Source organism: Anarrhichthys ocellatus, unplaced genomic scaffold (assembly GCF_004355925.1).
Source record: "Anarrhichthys ocellatus isolate YVR2014 unplaced genomic scaffold, GSC_Weel_1.0 scaffold13, whole genome shotgun sequence".
NCBI classification, from domain to species: Eukaryota; Metazoa; Chordata; class Actinopteri; order Perciformes; family Anarhichadidae; genus Anarrhichthys; species Anarrhichthys ocellatus.
In genome coordinates, this window is record NW_022280043.1 from 18,810 (window position 1) to 34,127 (window position 15,318).

Here is a 15,318-nt window from a genome sequence, read left to right on the forward strand (position 1 = left end):
AAAACTGAATTCTATTTGTTCAGTTTTATCATTTTTAGACACTGAAGGAAAATATGATGTCATGCAGGAAATAAGTAGCTTTTCAACCATGCCGTGTATGCAATGGTCAGACACACTTGTTACAAACAACAATCTCTGTCCGTAATTAAATCATTGAAAGGATCCAGTCATTTTGCCAAATTTGCACTACACTTCGTAACTGTTTGGTTCCAAATATGACTCGTCCCAGATGGTCAGGGGCCGAATGTATGATAATATCAAAATGATATGAGGAAATTGCACCTTCCTTTTCATGGAACTTTTGATAATGTTTCTGTTTTAATACGTAACACAATGGGAGTCATCCAACCTTCAGTCGGGGATTAAGTGCAACCATGAGATCCCAGACGGTGCAGCCTGGCTGTGGAGAGAAACTGGCCTGTTTTAATCATAAATGATAGGATAACTTAATAATCTGTGATATGATCTCTGTAGTCTGAATATTCTGCTTCCTCTGAGTTCATCTGTTCCTGAACTAATACTGTGACTAGCTGCACGCATGGATTCATGAATGAATATTCCAGGCACTGTCGAGAGAAAACAACTTTCATCCAAAATAATGAATATCGGTATAACTGCATTGGATTCAACAGGAAAGGGGAATTTGGCATCCCAAACTATAAAGACAGCAATAACCATAATTAACTGAATCACAAAGACGCTTTTAACATCATGATCTGCTCATGAATGTCAACCGAGTATAATAAAAATCCCACATGTGATGTTTTTCATAAAATGTTTTCTCTCATTAGGTTCCTCGCTGTGAACAGAAGACTTCTTCAGGAGCGGGACAAAGAAGGTCCTCCATCTACTGCGCCACACAGACCGTTGACCACATTATGTCACCGAATGATGTGTTGCAAGAACATTAAATGATGTTGGACCCGTCAGTGTAAACTCTAAATGAATCATGGGGAGCTCTCAGTGGTGGCGTTGACTGTGTGGCCTGACCGCTTGGCAAAAGGTTTGATCCCCTACAGCGGAGTCCAACAACAGCTAGCAGGCTGACAAGCCGCCTGTAAGCAAGTCTTTTACTGTGCGATCCGTCTTTGTTTAGAAAGTTACTGTGTCAAACCTCAGTTTAAAGTGGTACCGCAACATGTCCTTCCACTGGAGGATGAGGGGTATTTAGGGGGTGAACAAAAGATTAGTGTGAAAATAACTCAAAGTGTAACATCTAACAGCCACAGGTCCTACCACAGACCCCTCCTCTGGACAACGGAAACAAACAAGCAGGGAAAGAAATAGAGCATAGACTAGTCAGCTACTGCATGTCTGTTCGTCCATTCTTCCTTCTCCGCCTCCTCCATCTTAAGGCCAGCAGCCCGATTTCCTCTCATTCCTCCATCTCTGTCCTCCCTGTCTGTTTTCTTCCATATGTTCCTCTCTAGAGTGGAAATATTTCACAGATACCATGAATGTGCGTATGCAGGCTTCCCACCTCATTCTTGGGAGATATCACACTTTGCCACACTGTGCCAAGTAGTCACACAGTAAATAGGTGCAAACAATGGGAAAAGACAGACGTTCAGGCCTTACTGAGAGGCCTCAGATGATGAAGAGAAGAAGGCTCAACAGAGACAGAAGAAAAGCATTGTTTCCAGGGATTACAATCAATTGAATCAAACTGATTTTCAAATGAAAAACATCTGGGAGGGAAAGACAGAATTGACTGATCCATGATCCTTAGTTTATTGTGGGTACCGCAGCCCTGACAAATGTCTGTGGTACAGCACCATCTCCTGATTTATCTCTTCAGCAGCGAAATAGAAGCAGAATTTAAAAAGACCAAAGCAGAAGCAATAAAGGAGCAGAAATCCACACACAGTCGGCAAACACAACCATCCCTGTGATATTTGACATTCTTCAACTTCTTCGGGCAAATTATTTGAACAGCACTGAATCAAGATTTTGGCAGAGCTAACCACTGCTCGCTGGAATCACAAGTCATTTAGAAGGCAGATCTTATAACCTCAATTTCTTTCTCTTTTTTTACTAACTGGGTGACGGAGTCAATCGTTTATATAGTATGTGGATGGACAGGAAAGTCCAGACCGAGTATCTTTCGTTGATGAAGGAAGTTGGGAGGAACCTGCATATAAATGTTCTCAAAACAGCTGGCCACATGTGGTAGTTGTTAGCAGTTTCTTGGTCACATATTTTAAATATTTTACTTTGCTGAGAACAAGATATTGCTATGGCAACAGAGAACAAATACTGCAATAAATAAAATGGTAGTCGTGGGTGTAACCAAACGGTGCACGGCAAGTATAAATAAAAGTAAGTGTTGAACACTGAACTTCTGCAACAAATTAGTTTACATCTACTGTCTAAAAGGGATGCCATGTTTTAATAATTTGATTGATCTTGAATACCTTGAAATATTAATATTCATACAGTAAGTGCTCACTACGCCATGTAGTAGAAAGACATGTGATCATTCATTTGAAGTCTGATGATTTTACACACAACTACGAAGCTCACAAACTCCAGCTTCTCTATTGGCCACTTCATCTCTGAAATGTCAATCTCTCTCTCTTAAAACCATCTGAACACAGATTGGGCCATCACACAGTGGAAACCAACCTCTAGCTCAATACTAGCCTGTATAAAACTCATGCCAACAGAAAGAAAACCTGAAATATCACATGCCCAGAGTGAAAAACACATGAAATATCAAAAAGGCCAACTGCATTGTACTGCATATATTAGAGGAAAAGTTTCACTCACCAGCATCTGTATGTGAAAAACAATAAAATGAATTAAGCTGCACTCCACAACAGCTACATGCCGTATTTTCCATCCAAATCTTATCAGTCTGCCACCACTTTCAAACCTGGATAAAGTATATCTGGCACCTGCAAGTCGTACTCTCACAGACCGCTGACATCCGCTCACCAAAAAGCAAAACATTAAGCCCAGAGCCAAGCAAGCAGTTGCATTGCTCATTAAACCAGCAATAAACATTATTGGTATCAAACCAAAGCAGTTTTACCTTAAAAACAGGTGTGTGGTCTCTGCCGCTGTCCTTCACATATACGCATCCACCATGACACTAAACTCCGGGGCAATGGATGAACCGTCGCCTGATAAAGACCTGGATCATCTTGAATTTACACTTCATCGTTTAGACCAAACGTCCCAGTGGTCACAGCTTGAAAAACGAAGCCACAAAGGTGAAGTAGCTCGGTCAGCTGATTCCCTCTTTAAGGATGAGCTAACGTATGAATAGCATTTAACACGCTGCCTCAGTCCGTGTGTTCTTTTTTACAACTTCTGCACACTTCCATGCAGCCTTGTTATTGTTTTTTTAAAGCATTTTCTTTGACACTTAATGTGTCCTTTCTGTCGCTCGTGTCTGCCATGTGAAATTTGAACAACCGAAATGTAAATAGTGATGAGTCGACCCCTGAAAATAAAAGCATCAATATGTGTCACTCTTAATAACTAATGATACTGTATGTATTTTTTGTGTTTGTAGCCTCTTTCTGATAGAATATGACGATTCTGATAGTATTACTTCTATTTGTAAAAAAAAAAAAACAATACTGAGGAATATCAGTTTGTGCAGTTTGTGTTGTGCATGTTTGTCAACACCACCATTGGGAGGCGCCATGTTGAGACATGAACAAACTCTAAACATATGGTTTTTAGTTGGCTCTGCCAGATACATTTCTTGAAGTTTTGCTTAGAATCTCTGACCAAATAAAGGGAGCAATTATATAATGCCATCTATATAATGTCATGTAACAAAATATCAGAGGTTGATGTTCAACAAACATGAAACATGGATACACTCACACACATAAGACATAAATGTACATTCACGCTCACATAAACCCCAAACAAACTTACATACACATTTACTTTCTGCCCCCCTTCTGTTCAGGGATCCAGTCAGCTTTCACCCCCAAATCCATCCAAGTACCTCTGCTTGGAATAAAACCATAACACATCTCTGACCAGATGTGTCGACCACAGTGTCAGTCCTCCCACTGATCCAAGCCACTGATGAACCAAAGTTTCCACTGTGTAGCTATTTTAGGAAGCAGTAACAATCCTACAGGGAATAAGAGGGTTTTCCACTGTGACCTCCCAGGTTGGGTTCAGCGAGAGAGGTCAAAGTGTCACCACCCACTGTCAGTGGGACCAAAGTAAGGGAACCCCATGCATGCCATATCTGATGACAGGAACACCCTGGAGGGCAAAGGGAATCCCCAATACGGAAACTTCAAAAGGAAAAAGGAAAGTGTGCATTAATAACTAACAGATGAAAAAAAGAAAGTATATAATGTATACATATATGAGTTGTACATTTAATACCATGTAAAAAACAAGTATTTTTTAGCAGAATGTTAAAAGAACCTCCATGTATGTTGTGGTATCCTCATTGACTCTCATCCTCCTCCAACACCTGGGCGATCTCGCCGACATTCCTTCCTGTTTGTCGTCATGGTGCCAGCAGGACAGCTCCGCTATATAAGGTCCTCCTCTCCCGAGCCCTGAGCCAGAACGACAAAGAGATCACATCATTCTGCTACACAACAGCCAGAGAGGGGAGACGATTCAACCCCGGACCAAAGAACTCAAATCAGCTCCAGTAAAGACAACTAAAACCTTTTTGGACTGCAGATATTTTGGATTCTGCTTTATTTAACAGGAAGATGACCAATCTGTCAGAGAGAGCTCTGTTTGTCTTCTTTGCAGCACAGGTAGGCATTACAACAGTAACGGATTGTTTTCATTGAGATACAGAGTTCTATATTGTGACACCAGATGCTCTGAAGGGGTTTAAGATAAAGACAATATTTTATTTTATTTAAAAAAAAATCCTCTCACTTTGGAAACTATCTTTTTTTTCACAGACAATTTTTCACAGTTGTCTTAATTTACCTAAATTGATGAACTGGTTAGCCACTTTTTACCAACAGTACAAATGAGTTTCACTGAGCAAATGTTCTTTTAAGGTTTACTTAAGTCACTGTTCGTTATTCTGTGAATGTTCCCTTTTTCACAAGATATGTCATATTAATTACCCTATAAAATGTTTAGCAACTTTTGCATCCCATACAAATTATGAGGAGAAGGTTTTACTTGTATAAAACATATTTTTGTGTGTAATATTTGTCATTTTGGTTGGATTATAGATCAAGACTTTTAACAATATGTAAAACACCAATGAATTTTGTCTCCCACCCAGGTGTTTACAATAGTCTGGACCCAGGTGTGCCCTCGGAGATGCCAGTGCCCTAAGGAGCCCCCCATGTGTCTCCCAGGGGTCCCTTTGATCCTGGATGACTGCGTCTGCTGCCTGGTGTGTGCCCGTCAGAAAGGGCAGGTCTGCTCTGAAATGAACCCCTGTGACACACGGAAAGGGCTGCAGTGTGAATACACCGTCGAGGTCCACAGGAGGACTGGGATCTGTGCCGGTGAGTGGACATTCCCAAATATTGTGTGCAGGATGTCCAATTTACGGTAGATGCTCTGTTCGTTCTGTTCGTCCTGATGTCAGTTATTCTTCTTGTGAATAAGAGATGATTTAACTTGTAAAAAAAAAACTAAAACTAGATTTCTTATCTATTTTTTTTCTATTTTGTCTCTTTCATCCAGTTCATGAAGGAGATGTCTGTGTTCTGGACGGTTCTGTCTATCAGAATGGCCAGACCTTCTTCCCCAGCTGTAAGTACCAGTGTATGTGCCGCGATGGGCAGATCGCCTGTGTGCCGCGCTGCAACTTGGACGTGATGTTGCCTGGACCGGACTGCCCCATGCCACGCAGGGTCCAGGTGCCTGGAGAGTGCTGCGAGAAGTGGGTGTGTGAGCCCCAGGTTGAGGCCAGTGCACTGGGTGGCTTTGCCATGGCGGGTGAGTGGACTGGAAGTAGGGTGTGATGGGACGAGATGGACCATACAGATAGACACATACAATCAACCATTCCTCTTTGACGTCAGTGCCACTGCAGTGTGAGACAGAGTTTAAAGGTTATGTACATGTCTCTGACCTGATCAGTGTTAGGGAGCAGCAACCAAGAGAGGAAGGAAGGGAAGACGAAAATAGAGTGGGAGCTGAGGAAGGCTGAGAGGAGGAAACACAGAGGAAAGAAACAGTGTTATGACACCAATCTGAAACAGCAATGTGATACATCACTGCAGTCAGTTGAATCCAATCAAGCATCGTGTTCTCTAAAAGTTTTCTACATTCTTGGATTGGTTGCTTTCAAGTTTCAAGTATACACCTTAGTCTACTTTTTGTACCAGATGAAAATGGTGACTTCTTTCTCTAACCCACTGTCCGCCTGTGTGTTCCCTCAGCCTATCGTCAGGAGGAAACGGTGAGCTTCGACGGTTGGGACCCCAGCCTTAACTGCATCGAGCAGACCACGGAGTGGGGCGCCTGCTCTCAAACCTGCGGCATGGGAGTGTCCACCAGGGTCAGCAATAAGAACCGACGGTGTGAGATGGTGAAGCAGAGCCGACTGTGTATGATCAGACCCTGTGACAACCAGCAGGACCAGACGCAGCTGACACAACTTGCACAGAAGGTACTTTTTGGATGCCATGTCCTTTATGTAGGAGTTTCTACTCTACAGTAAACCCAGTAGCATGAGAATACATAAGAAATCACATTATTTTCGAGAGGGATACAGTGCACATGCATTCAGTGAATGGCTCTTTTTCTCCCTGCAGAGAGGCAGTAAGTGTCAGAGGATGGTGAGGAGCGACGCAGCCGTCCACCTCTCCTACAAGAACTGCACCAGCGTCCAGGCCTACAAGCCTCGCTACTGTGGCTCCTGCACGGACGGCCGCTGCTGTACCCCCCACAGAACCAAGACCGCCCTGGTGGAGTTCCAGTGTGCCAAAGGTAAAACAACCAGGAGACCCGTCATGGTGATCCTGACCTGTGCCTGTCACAGCCACTGTCCCCAAAACAACGCTGTGTGGCAGCCATCGGAGATGGGATACAGCGGTTATAGGTCCTAGAATAGCTTTTTATTCACTTTAAAACATGAGTTGCATTAACTCTAAACGTTAGATTAAAACAAGTCTGTGATATATCAACAGTGAAAATACGATTAGATCTGCTTATTATGGTCAGAATCATACTTGTATTCATAAAATCCTGTGGACAAATAAGTGTCATCTTCTACTGTTTAGTAGAATCAAAGCACTTAAACCTTGTGATATATCAGGAGGAGTATACTTCCAACCATTCACAACAGACTTCAGTTGGACGGATGTCTGTAGGTGCTCTTACATTGTCTCTTCTTAAGAGGTCAAACATGAAGGTGTAACGTTACAGGTTAGTGGGGAAATACAGGAGTGTCATGGTTGCTTCCAACCAGATAGTTTGATTGACAGTCGGGTTGGCTGATCAGGAAAAACGTATAGTTTTTTAGACAAAGAGCATGAAACCACAGTGTGTTTTGTTCAGCCTAAATCATGAAGAAAAACACTCGGCAAAGGAGAAAGTAGCTCCTCTTTCAGAATAAAAGACCTGCTGTACTGTGACACTTTGACACCTAAATCTATATATCAGAAAATAATAATACTGAAATCCTTTTACTTTCACATTGATAAAATACAAAGAAGGAATTAAAGGACCTCAGGGTGAGCTGTTACCTTTTAGTGGCACTGCCACGGAAATCTTTCAACTATGGGATGCATTTTTTAAATAATTGGACTGTGTGCTCTGACCTGGTCCAAAGAGAGGTCGCTGTAGTTACCTAGTGTCATTTCTAACATCTGCACGAAATCTGACCCCTGTTGTATAATGTCGATGTTCCCTTCAATAAATGAAATTGTATGTTTTTTTAGGTTTTTGTTTTTGTTAAAAGTAGTGCACATGACAAAAGTTTTGTAAATACTTGCAGTATAGCTTGTTCGACCGAGTGTGTATCAAATACACAGCTTTAGTCGGTAACAATGTAAACATGAATTGTATATATTGGTATGGTATTGTTTTTCTTACTACTTGAATTATACTTCACACTGCTTGTTGCTGTATCTGTCTCAATAATACTGTAAAACTCAACATTTGAAAATAAATGTGTATTTTTTTGTATCAAAGTTGTAATCTCTTTATTCACATCTCTACATTCCACACTAAAATCAATCTTTTCTCAGGTACAATCATTGGGATGATAAATGAGATGATGACTTTAGGGACGTAGCTTTAGGCTGAATTAGTTAGATGAAAAAGAATCAAGCAGGAATTGCCTAAAAATTTAAACTGAGGATAATAGAGGAAACAGGAATATACACATCATGAATAGATAGGACCTAAAACTAAAGAACAAATGAGTAGTCTTAATGACTTAATGTTAAAACGTAAAACATGTGATTTCTCCCACATCTGGCTTCTCATGTTGTTTGATTGAGGCTGATAATTGCCCTACATCAAACCGTGATGTTATATGTGGTATCATGGATGTGTCATGTAGGTTTTAGGTCAGTCAAATGTATGGCAAATGTTACCTAATATAACAACATGGCTGCTCCACATTGATCAATACTGATGCAAATTAAAACAATTCCTACAGGAATGCACTACTGTTTTTGTTTTTGTTGTGTTTTTCTGATGTAGCAAAGGGTGTTACAACTGAATGTTGTTGTGCAAACCTGTGTTACATAATGACAATAAATGAACCATAAATCCTTGAATAAAAGCAAAACAATATAAAAGATCATCAAATATATTTAACCACATAAGAATCAAACACTGATTTCTCTTCTCACTTATATGCACCATAATCCCTTGTCTCATGAAAGTGTTCACACATCTGCATTTGGGGTAAACCTCTTCGCCTGGATTCCCTTTTAACAGTGCAGGATGTTCATGGTTTCACATGGGACCCAGAAGTTACCGAACCCCCCGAGCCTTTGACCTTTCTCCCTGAACCCCACCTGCAGGGTCACAGTGGAAAACCCTGTTATCCGCTGTTGCTTCCTAAAATAGCTCGTCATTGGAAACTTTAGCTCACCAGTAGCTGAATCAGAAGGTGGACTGACACTGTGGTCGACACATCTGGTTGCAGCTATGTTATGGTGTCTGCTGACCAGCTGTGTGTGGTAATGTTACATATTGGTTATGTTTGTGGATCGAGGATTTTGAGTGTATCCTAGTGTTGCATTCTCTTTACATACAGTATGTTAAGAGTAAAGAGCAAGCTAAACAATGAAAACATAAGAAGATGGACCATTCGCTGTAGCATGGCTCATGGGATGGCAATGTCTGTCTGTCATCCTTGAAACTCAAAACCATTTCCCATCAGGTTACACAAACAACAACACGGACACAGACTGTATCACATTCTGTGTTCAAGCAATAACTTTGCAACAAAAGATAAACACAGAATACATTTGACCAGCTGATTTCAGTAACATCTTGATTTTTAATAAAAACCCTTAAATTCCTTTTAGCTTGTTCACATTCCAATGCTGCTCAGATCTTCCCTCGGCCTTGCTGTACCGTGTGAGTAAAATATCATCTGTGTGAGAGATTGGTCTGGTATGGATGCTGACTGCGATCCATTCTCCTCTCATTCGTTGGCAGACAGAGACAAGACGTATCATTCAGCCGTCTCTGCGTAAGTCTTGATTCAGTGCTGCTGACTGTTTGCATGTCAATGAATGACAGACTTGACAGCCTGGCTGTGTTTGCCGGCAGTTTGATTTTTTTTTTACTCTGCTCTTTCCAACAAAGTCTGTTGCTGCTCTGTGAAGGCATTCCGAAATCTGATGTTTAAAAGTGTTTGACTGATAAACCTTTTCTGTCAAAGAGGAGAAATTCCTGAACTTGAGAAGAAAAATTGTAATGTAATGCAAGTCATCTCTTCAATTCTTGCAGTGTAATCCCTTGATTTTCCCCATGTGACCAATAGTCTAATTAAATACACAAGGTTTTGTTGTGGGATCCCTACTGCAGAACTACAAGTGGTAGTTTTTGAAAAGACACTGGGGCTAATAATGAATATTAAAAGTAAACCGATAACCTGCCCATGGACTTCATGCTGTCATGAATCATTAATGCACCAGTGTTCACCACTGTGATAGACTCACCACTGAAGTGCAGTTTCCCAACTTTTGGTTGTTGTCTAACTAATTTACAAGCATTAAGACGTGTACAATAAAGACGCATTTTGCCATCTCTATCTTAATGGAATGGGCAATGCGGGCTGCTGTTTGTATGAAGGGTAAGTGGATTGCTCCCTCTAGTGGTGTATTTGAATAAAGCCTCTGTCACCATCGTGAATGTGAAATCTATTCATTTCAGAAAGGACTTTACCTCTATCTCTTAGATGGTACCTCTTTACCAACATCTCTTAGATGTAAACTTTATGTAAACTCATTTATTGATAATTCAACACAAAATTAAAAAACAAGCATACAAAGTCATGATTACAACTTTTACAACTTGAATTGTGATTTACAGACTTACTGTATATGAACATTTATTATTTAGTTGATTAAGAGACAGTTTGTGACTGGAGGGAGAAGGAGAATAGTTTTTATTTAATTTCATGATTTAGAAAAAGTATTTTGTTTATACAATTGACATAAAACTAACTAATACAAAGTAAAAGATAATACAACAAAAGATGACTACGGTATCTGGAATTTGAGCTTTTATCTTCTGAACCTTCTTTTGCAGCCTGTGTGCCCAGCTGTCCGGACTGGGGCAGTAGAATAGGTAAACCATATCAATGAAATTGCAGCAGATAAAAGTGTGGGCCAGGATTCCGGTGTCGGCGTCATAGAAGAGCACCAATCCGTCGTCAAAATCTACCAACACTGTGACTCTCTTAGGTTCCTTTATCCAGAAGAAATGGACGGGGATGTTGCTTCGAGCCTTGCAGTTGGCGTCAGTTCCTAACCTTATGACCCAGTTTCCATTCCTCGAGTTAGGTATGAATCTCCTTATCCCATGCATCGGCTCTCTGACTACTCCTAAATTCCAGCTGGTGAACCCTTCAGCCTGAACCTCATGGTAGAATCTCCCTTCAGAAACGTCCCTGTTTCCAGGAACAGCGCTACTATCGAATTGGTTTGGAATCCACCAAATGAGAGGAGCTTGCATTTGATTCGGCACCACACAGTTTGACATCGCTTTCTCTATGCCTTTCCTCTTGGTCTGCACTGCCTCTTTTGTCTTCTGACCTTTCTTTCCACGCCTACGTTTACTCTCCTGTACTTCTGCCTTTTTCTTCCCCATCTGAGCCCTCTTGTCTACAAAGGCTTCCTCTAAACGTACCGTGTCATGGGAGCTATGTTCTGTACACAGGACACAAACACATGTCTGGTCATTCCTGCAGAAGAGCTCAAACATCCTGTTGTGTTTCTTGCATATTTGGTCCTCCAAGTTATAAACAGGATCTGTTAGTTTGTGTCTTTTTAAGGCCGCAACTCTCAGATGAGGCTCTAAGTGTGTCTCACAATAAGACGTCAAGCACACCAAACAGGTTTTAGAGGCTTTGAACTTGTTGGCGAGGCAGCAGTCACATGGCACCTGTCCTGGTTTGGCCAGGGAATTATTGTCAGCTTTGGCATGATGTTCCTTAAAATTCTCCACGACCTCCCGGAATCCCGTGTTGACCCGAAGTTTGAACCCTTTGTTGAACCTCTCGTTGCACAGGGGACACTGACACTGCTCTTTGTCCTCCCAGTGCCTGTTGATACAGGCCTTGCAGAAGTTGTGTCCACATGGAATAGAAACAGGCTCAGTGAAAACTTCCAGACAGATGGCGCACAGGAACTGATCCTCAGACAGGAAGCTGCAGCCCGTGGCCATATCTAGAGGAGAGGAGAGGTTTTAAAACCAAGAACCCTCCATGTTTTTTGACTCCTATGTGCAACTAGTGTGAGCTACTTCATGAACAAAGGGTGCAGTTTGTTACATGTTATACAAAGCTATGAGTACTCTCCAATATCAGAATATTATCAAGTATATGTACATTACCAATGGAGTTTAACTTCACCTTCTTGGATGATCTGCTCTGCTATCGGTCTGTGTTTGCAAATGAACTGAACTGTTTCCTTTAGTTTCATTTCTCTACAAATGTTGCAATGGTGCCACTCCTCCCCTGACTTATACTCCACCCATCTGTGCTCTACTTTTAACTCTTTATGTCATAAAATGAAATATGAGCATCAATTCCGCTTATACAGATAATAATAATAATAATAATAATAATGTGTCACTTTTATGTGTCAGTGTAATTACAGATCCACTCAACCAAAACAGCAGCGGATCCAACCACAACAAGCTTCTGTGCTCAACTCTGATCGCTTTCAGAATCAAGTCAGCTAGTTATTGAAATGATTTGTAGTCTGTGCTCGTAAAGGGTTAACATGAAAGGATTGAAATGAGCTGATCACTCCACAAATATTCTCTCTTCAGTAAAACGGCTGTTTAGTTTCTGTGAGGAAATGCATTATTATTTCTTTTTTTTGCAGTATGCAAAATAAAGAAAAGAATCTCCCATTGTTCCCTGTAAGACCTGTGTGACCGGCTGTTGGGACAGCAGTGACCAGTGTTTTTACATGTTCATTTTATATCATTATTATGTTGTTTTACTGTGTTGTTTTTATGTCTTTGCTATATTATGTTGATGTTTTCAAATGTGCCTTTTAAATACATTTGGATTGGATAGTTGGATTTTGGAAACTCGTTTCAGGAAGTTTTAACAATGCCAGCAGCAGCCATTACGAAAATGCTGCCAAACCAGTGGAATCCTGAAGTCCTGGTATTTGGCCTCTTACTGTGAGACTCAAATCTAATACATGTTGTGAGTATTGTTAATCATTCCTCTGTGTATGAGGAAAGAATATTGTAGGAGCTCAGGTAAATTTTGTCGACAAAAACATTGTGTGTGGTCATTTGTTAATTCCTGTATTTACACTGACATTTATGAAATACTGAGGCTTTCTTACTTTGCACATCATCAAAAGACTCAGCATTATGGCATTATGTGGGCAAATATAGCACGGACATGTTGTAGCAACAGCCAGCTCACAGCATCTTTGCATATTTTTTATTGTTCATGTTGTCAGTCTGCCAACAGTCACTAATATTTCTCCAGCCTTATCTCTTGCTTGCAGTGCTCTTGAGCAAAAGACTGCACTCTCTTAACTACTGCAGAAAGCCAGTCCACAGATCAAACAACACAAACCCCATGTGTGAGTGTGTGATTGTGTGCTGGTGAGCGAGCATAACTCTCTTTGCAGTTGCTCCCCGTTGCATTGAAAAAACAAGTGCTGAATGAGGGTTTAAAAAAAAGGTTCATTAACAACCTTTAAATACCATCACATTGAATAAGATTGCATTCTCTGTTTGTTAGTTGGTTTTGAAGGTCATTACCACAACAAAGAATATACATTTCATCTGATAGCTCATTTCCATATAAAAGCAAAAATCAATTGTAGCTCCTACACCTCATTAAGCCAAAGAATTCTTCGTATTTCTGTTTCAGTCTCTTTCTCAAAATAAATCCCCTCTTTGGTGCTCACTAGTAATGATCCATTGTAGTTTAGAAGGTGGGCAAGTAAGGAAGTGTGTCTCCTTCACAGCATGCCTGTACTATATGTTCCTGTGATTACACAATGTGATTAATTATGACACACACACACTGAAATACATAATATTTAATTAATGATATGATGCCCTTATTTCTCATAGTTTGTCCTTAAATATAAGTTCCCAGCTGTTGTTTTAGACATTTTTAATTTAAATTCATTATAATAAACTAATAACAAATAGCCTATGGCCATACATTTACACAGTAAACTCAATTATAAGCATAGCTAAAAGGGAAAACACTACATATCTTGGTTTCTGATGCCTCCTCATGTGTTGGACTCAAAATCGCATGCAGGATTTTACATATAAAAGAGGTGATTATGCTTCTTGATAAGAAGCTTGGCTGTACGCTTATTCATTTTAACATATTTTTTAAACTCAAACTTCCGAGCATCTTTTTAAAAAAAAAGATGGTATTATGTGTTACAAAATCACAAAATGTTTTGGGGAATTAAGGAAGGATGGTCAGTATGTGTTTGTGGCCTATGATTTAAAAATGTTCAAGATACAAGTTAGGTTGGTGTATAAATTAGAATAATCTTAATGGCACCAGGGCAGAAAGATTGATCCTCACCGCAACACAAATCAAAAATCATCATCAATACAGAAATGTGAGCACAAAGCTTGGTACAAATATATTGAAATCCAACAGCATGAAGATATTTCAATCCAGTGGGTTCATTTTTGATCAGGCCTCGTACAAATGACCCTTGTGCGTCTTATTGTTTACCAATGGAGGGTTCCTTATGGTTTTACTGTATTGCCAGGACTGTTGACCCTCACATACATCAATTTAGAGTCACCAGTAGGTGTCGTAGCAACATTGCGAATAGCTCAGTGTAAGGCCGTTTGATACTGAAAGCATGATGACATGCTCCAGAGGGATGGCTGTTAAAAGACTACGCATATTTATAGATCTATGTGTTGTTACATCCAAAATGCTGTAACTTCAATGCACTTGAAGTCCTGATTGAAGTCACTCACAGCACCTGCTTCGTAGTTTTTTATTCTGATACCATGTCGTTGATTGAAGCTGCATCATGTTTTTTGTCTCCTTGTCAGTCAACTCGCATAACCGTCACACAGCTGTTCCCGGCATTGTAGTTCTGATAATACTAGTTGCACCCTCACGGTCCGAGTTTACTAATCCCAACTCTTATGGGCCTACATAACAATAATAATAATAATAACAATAACAATAATAATAATAATAGTGATGGAGAGCAAATCATTGCAAGGAGTCTTTCCAGAGCTGTCAGAGCTTCCTGGGAAAAAACAGCTCTTTCTCTTTGAAACATCAAAAGAGGCACAGGCGCATTCATGCACGCGCGTAACCGGTGTCACGTCTGCAGCGTTGACACGTTCAGCAGTCCCACGGGGAATTTGAAGAACGCAAACTCAGTTCGAGTCATATTTGAGATTAGTCTATTTGTTTAAAGACATGTTTTAAAGTAACTGAGCATGAAAAGGTCCAGTTTTTTTCTGTCATCGCTTCAGATCCACGTGGCCTAATGACTCACAAAACCAGATTATGGCTTCACCCCCCCAAAATATACATTAATTTCCTTGGTTGGTAAACATCCACATCCATCCACATATATATATGTGTATATGTATATATATATATACATATATACATATATATACATATATACACATATATACATATATACACATATATACATATATATATATATATATATA

The 15,318-nt window shown here is 40.3% G+C and overlaps 2 protein-coding genes across 4 annotated transcripts in view; one reads left to right on the forward strand and one right to left on the reverse strand.

Annotated features, from left to right (window-relative positions):
• Window positions 1-4,567: 4,567 nt before the first annotated feature.
• On the forward strand, window positions 4,568-8,193 carry LOC116386557 (CCN family member 3). Its single transcript, XM_031852880.1, has 5 exons — window positions 4,568-4,751; window positions 5,240-5,468; window positions 5,650-5,904; window positions 6,351-6,580; window positions 6,726-8,193. The coding sequence occupies exons 1-5, from the start codon at window positions 4,704-4,706 to the stop codon at window positions 7,017-7,019; spliced, it is 1,056 nt and encodes a 351-aa protein (XP_031708740.1). The 5' UTR covers window positions 4,568-4,703; the 3' UTR covers window positions 7,020-8,193.
• LOC116386556 (E3 ubiquitin/ISG15 ligase TRIM25-like) overlaps window positions 5,857-15,318 on the reverse strand; it is a 21,103-nt gene continuing 11,641 nt past the window's right edge. The window contains exons 1-2 of one of the 3 annotated variants that reach the window (XM_031852877.1): window positions 12,014-12,076; window positions 5,857-11,828 (exon numbers count right to left, since the gene is read on the reverse strand). In XM_031852877.1, coding sequence (XP_031708737.1) covers window positions 10,582-11,826 — 1,245 coding nt within the window. In that variant the 5' untranslated portion in view covers window positions 11,827-11,828; window positions 12,014-12,076 and the 3' untranslated portion in view covers window positions 5,857-10,581. Of the gene's footprint in view, window positions 11,829-11,994; window positions 12,077-15,318 lie in introns of those variants that run through there. The other 2 variants (XM_031852876.1, XM_031852879.1) reach the window with 2 other exon arrangements.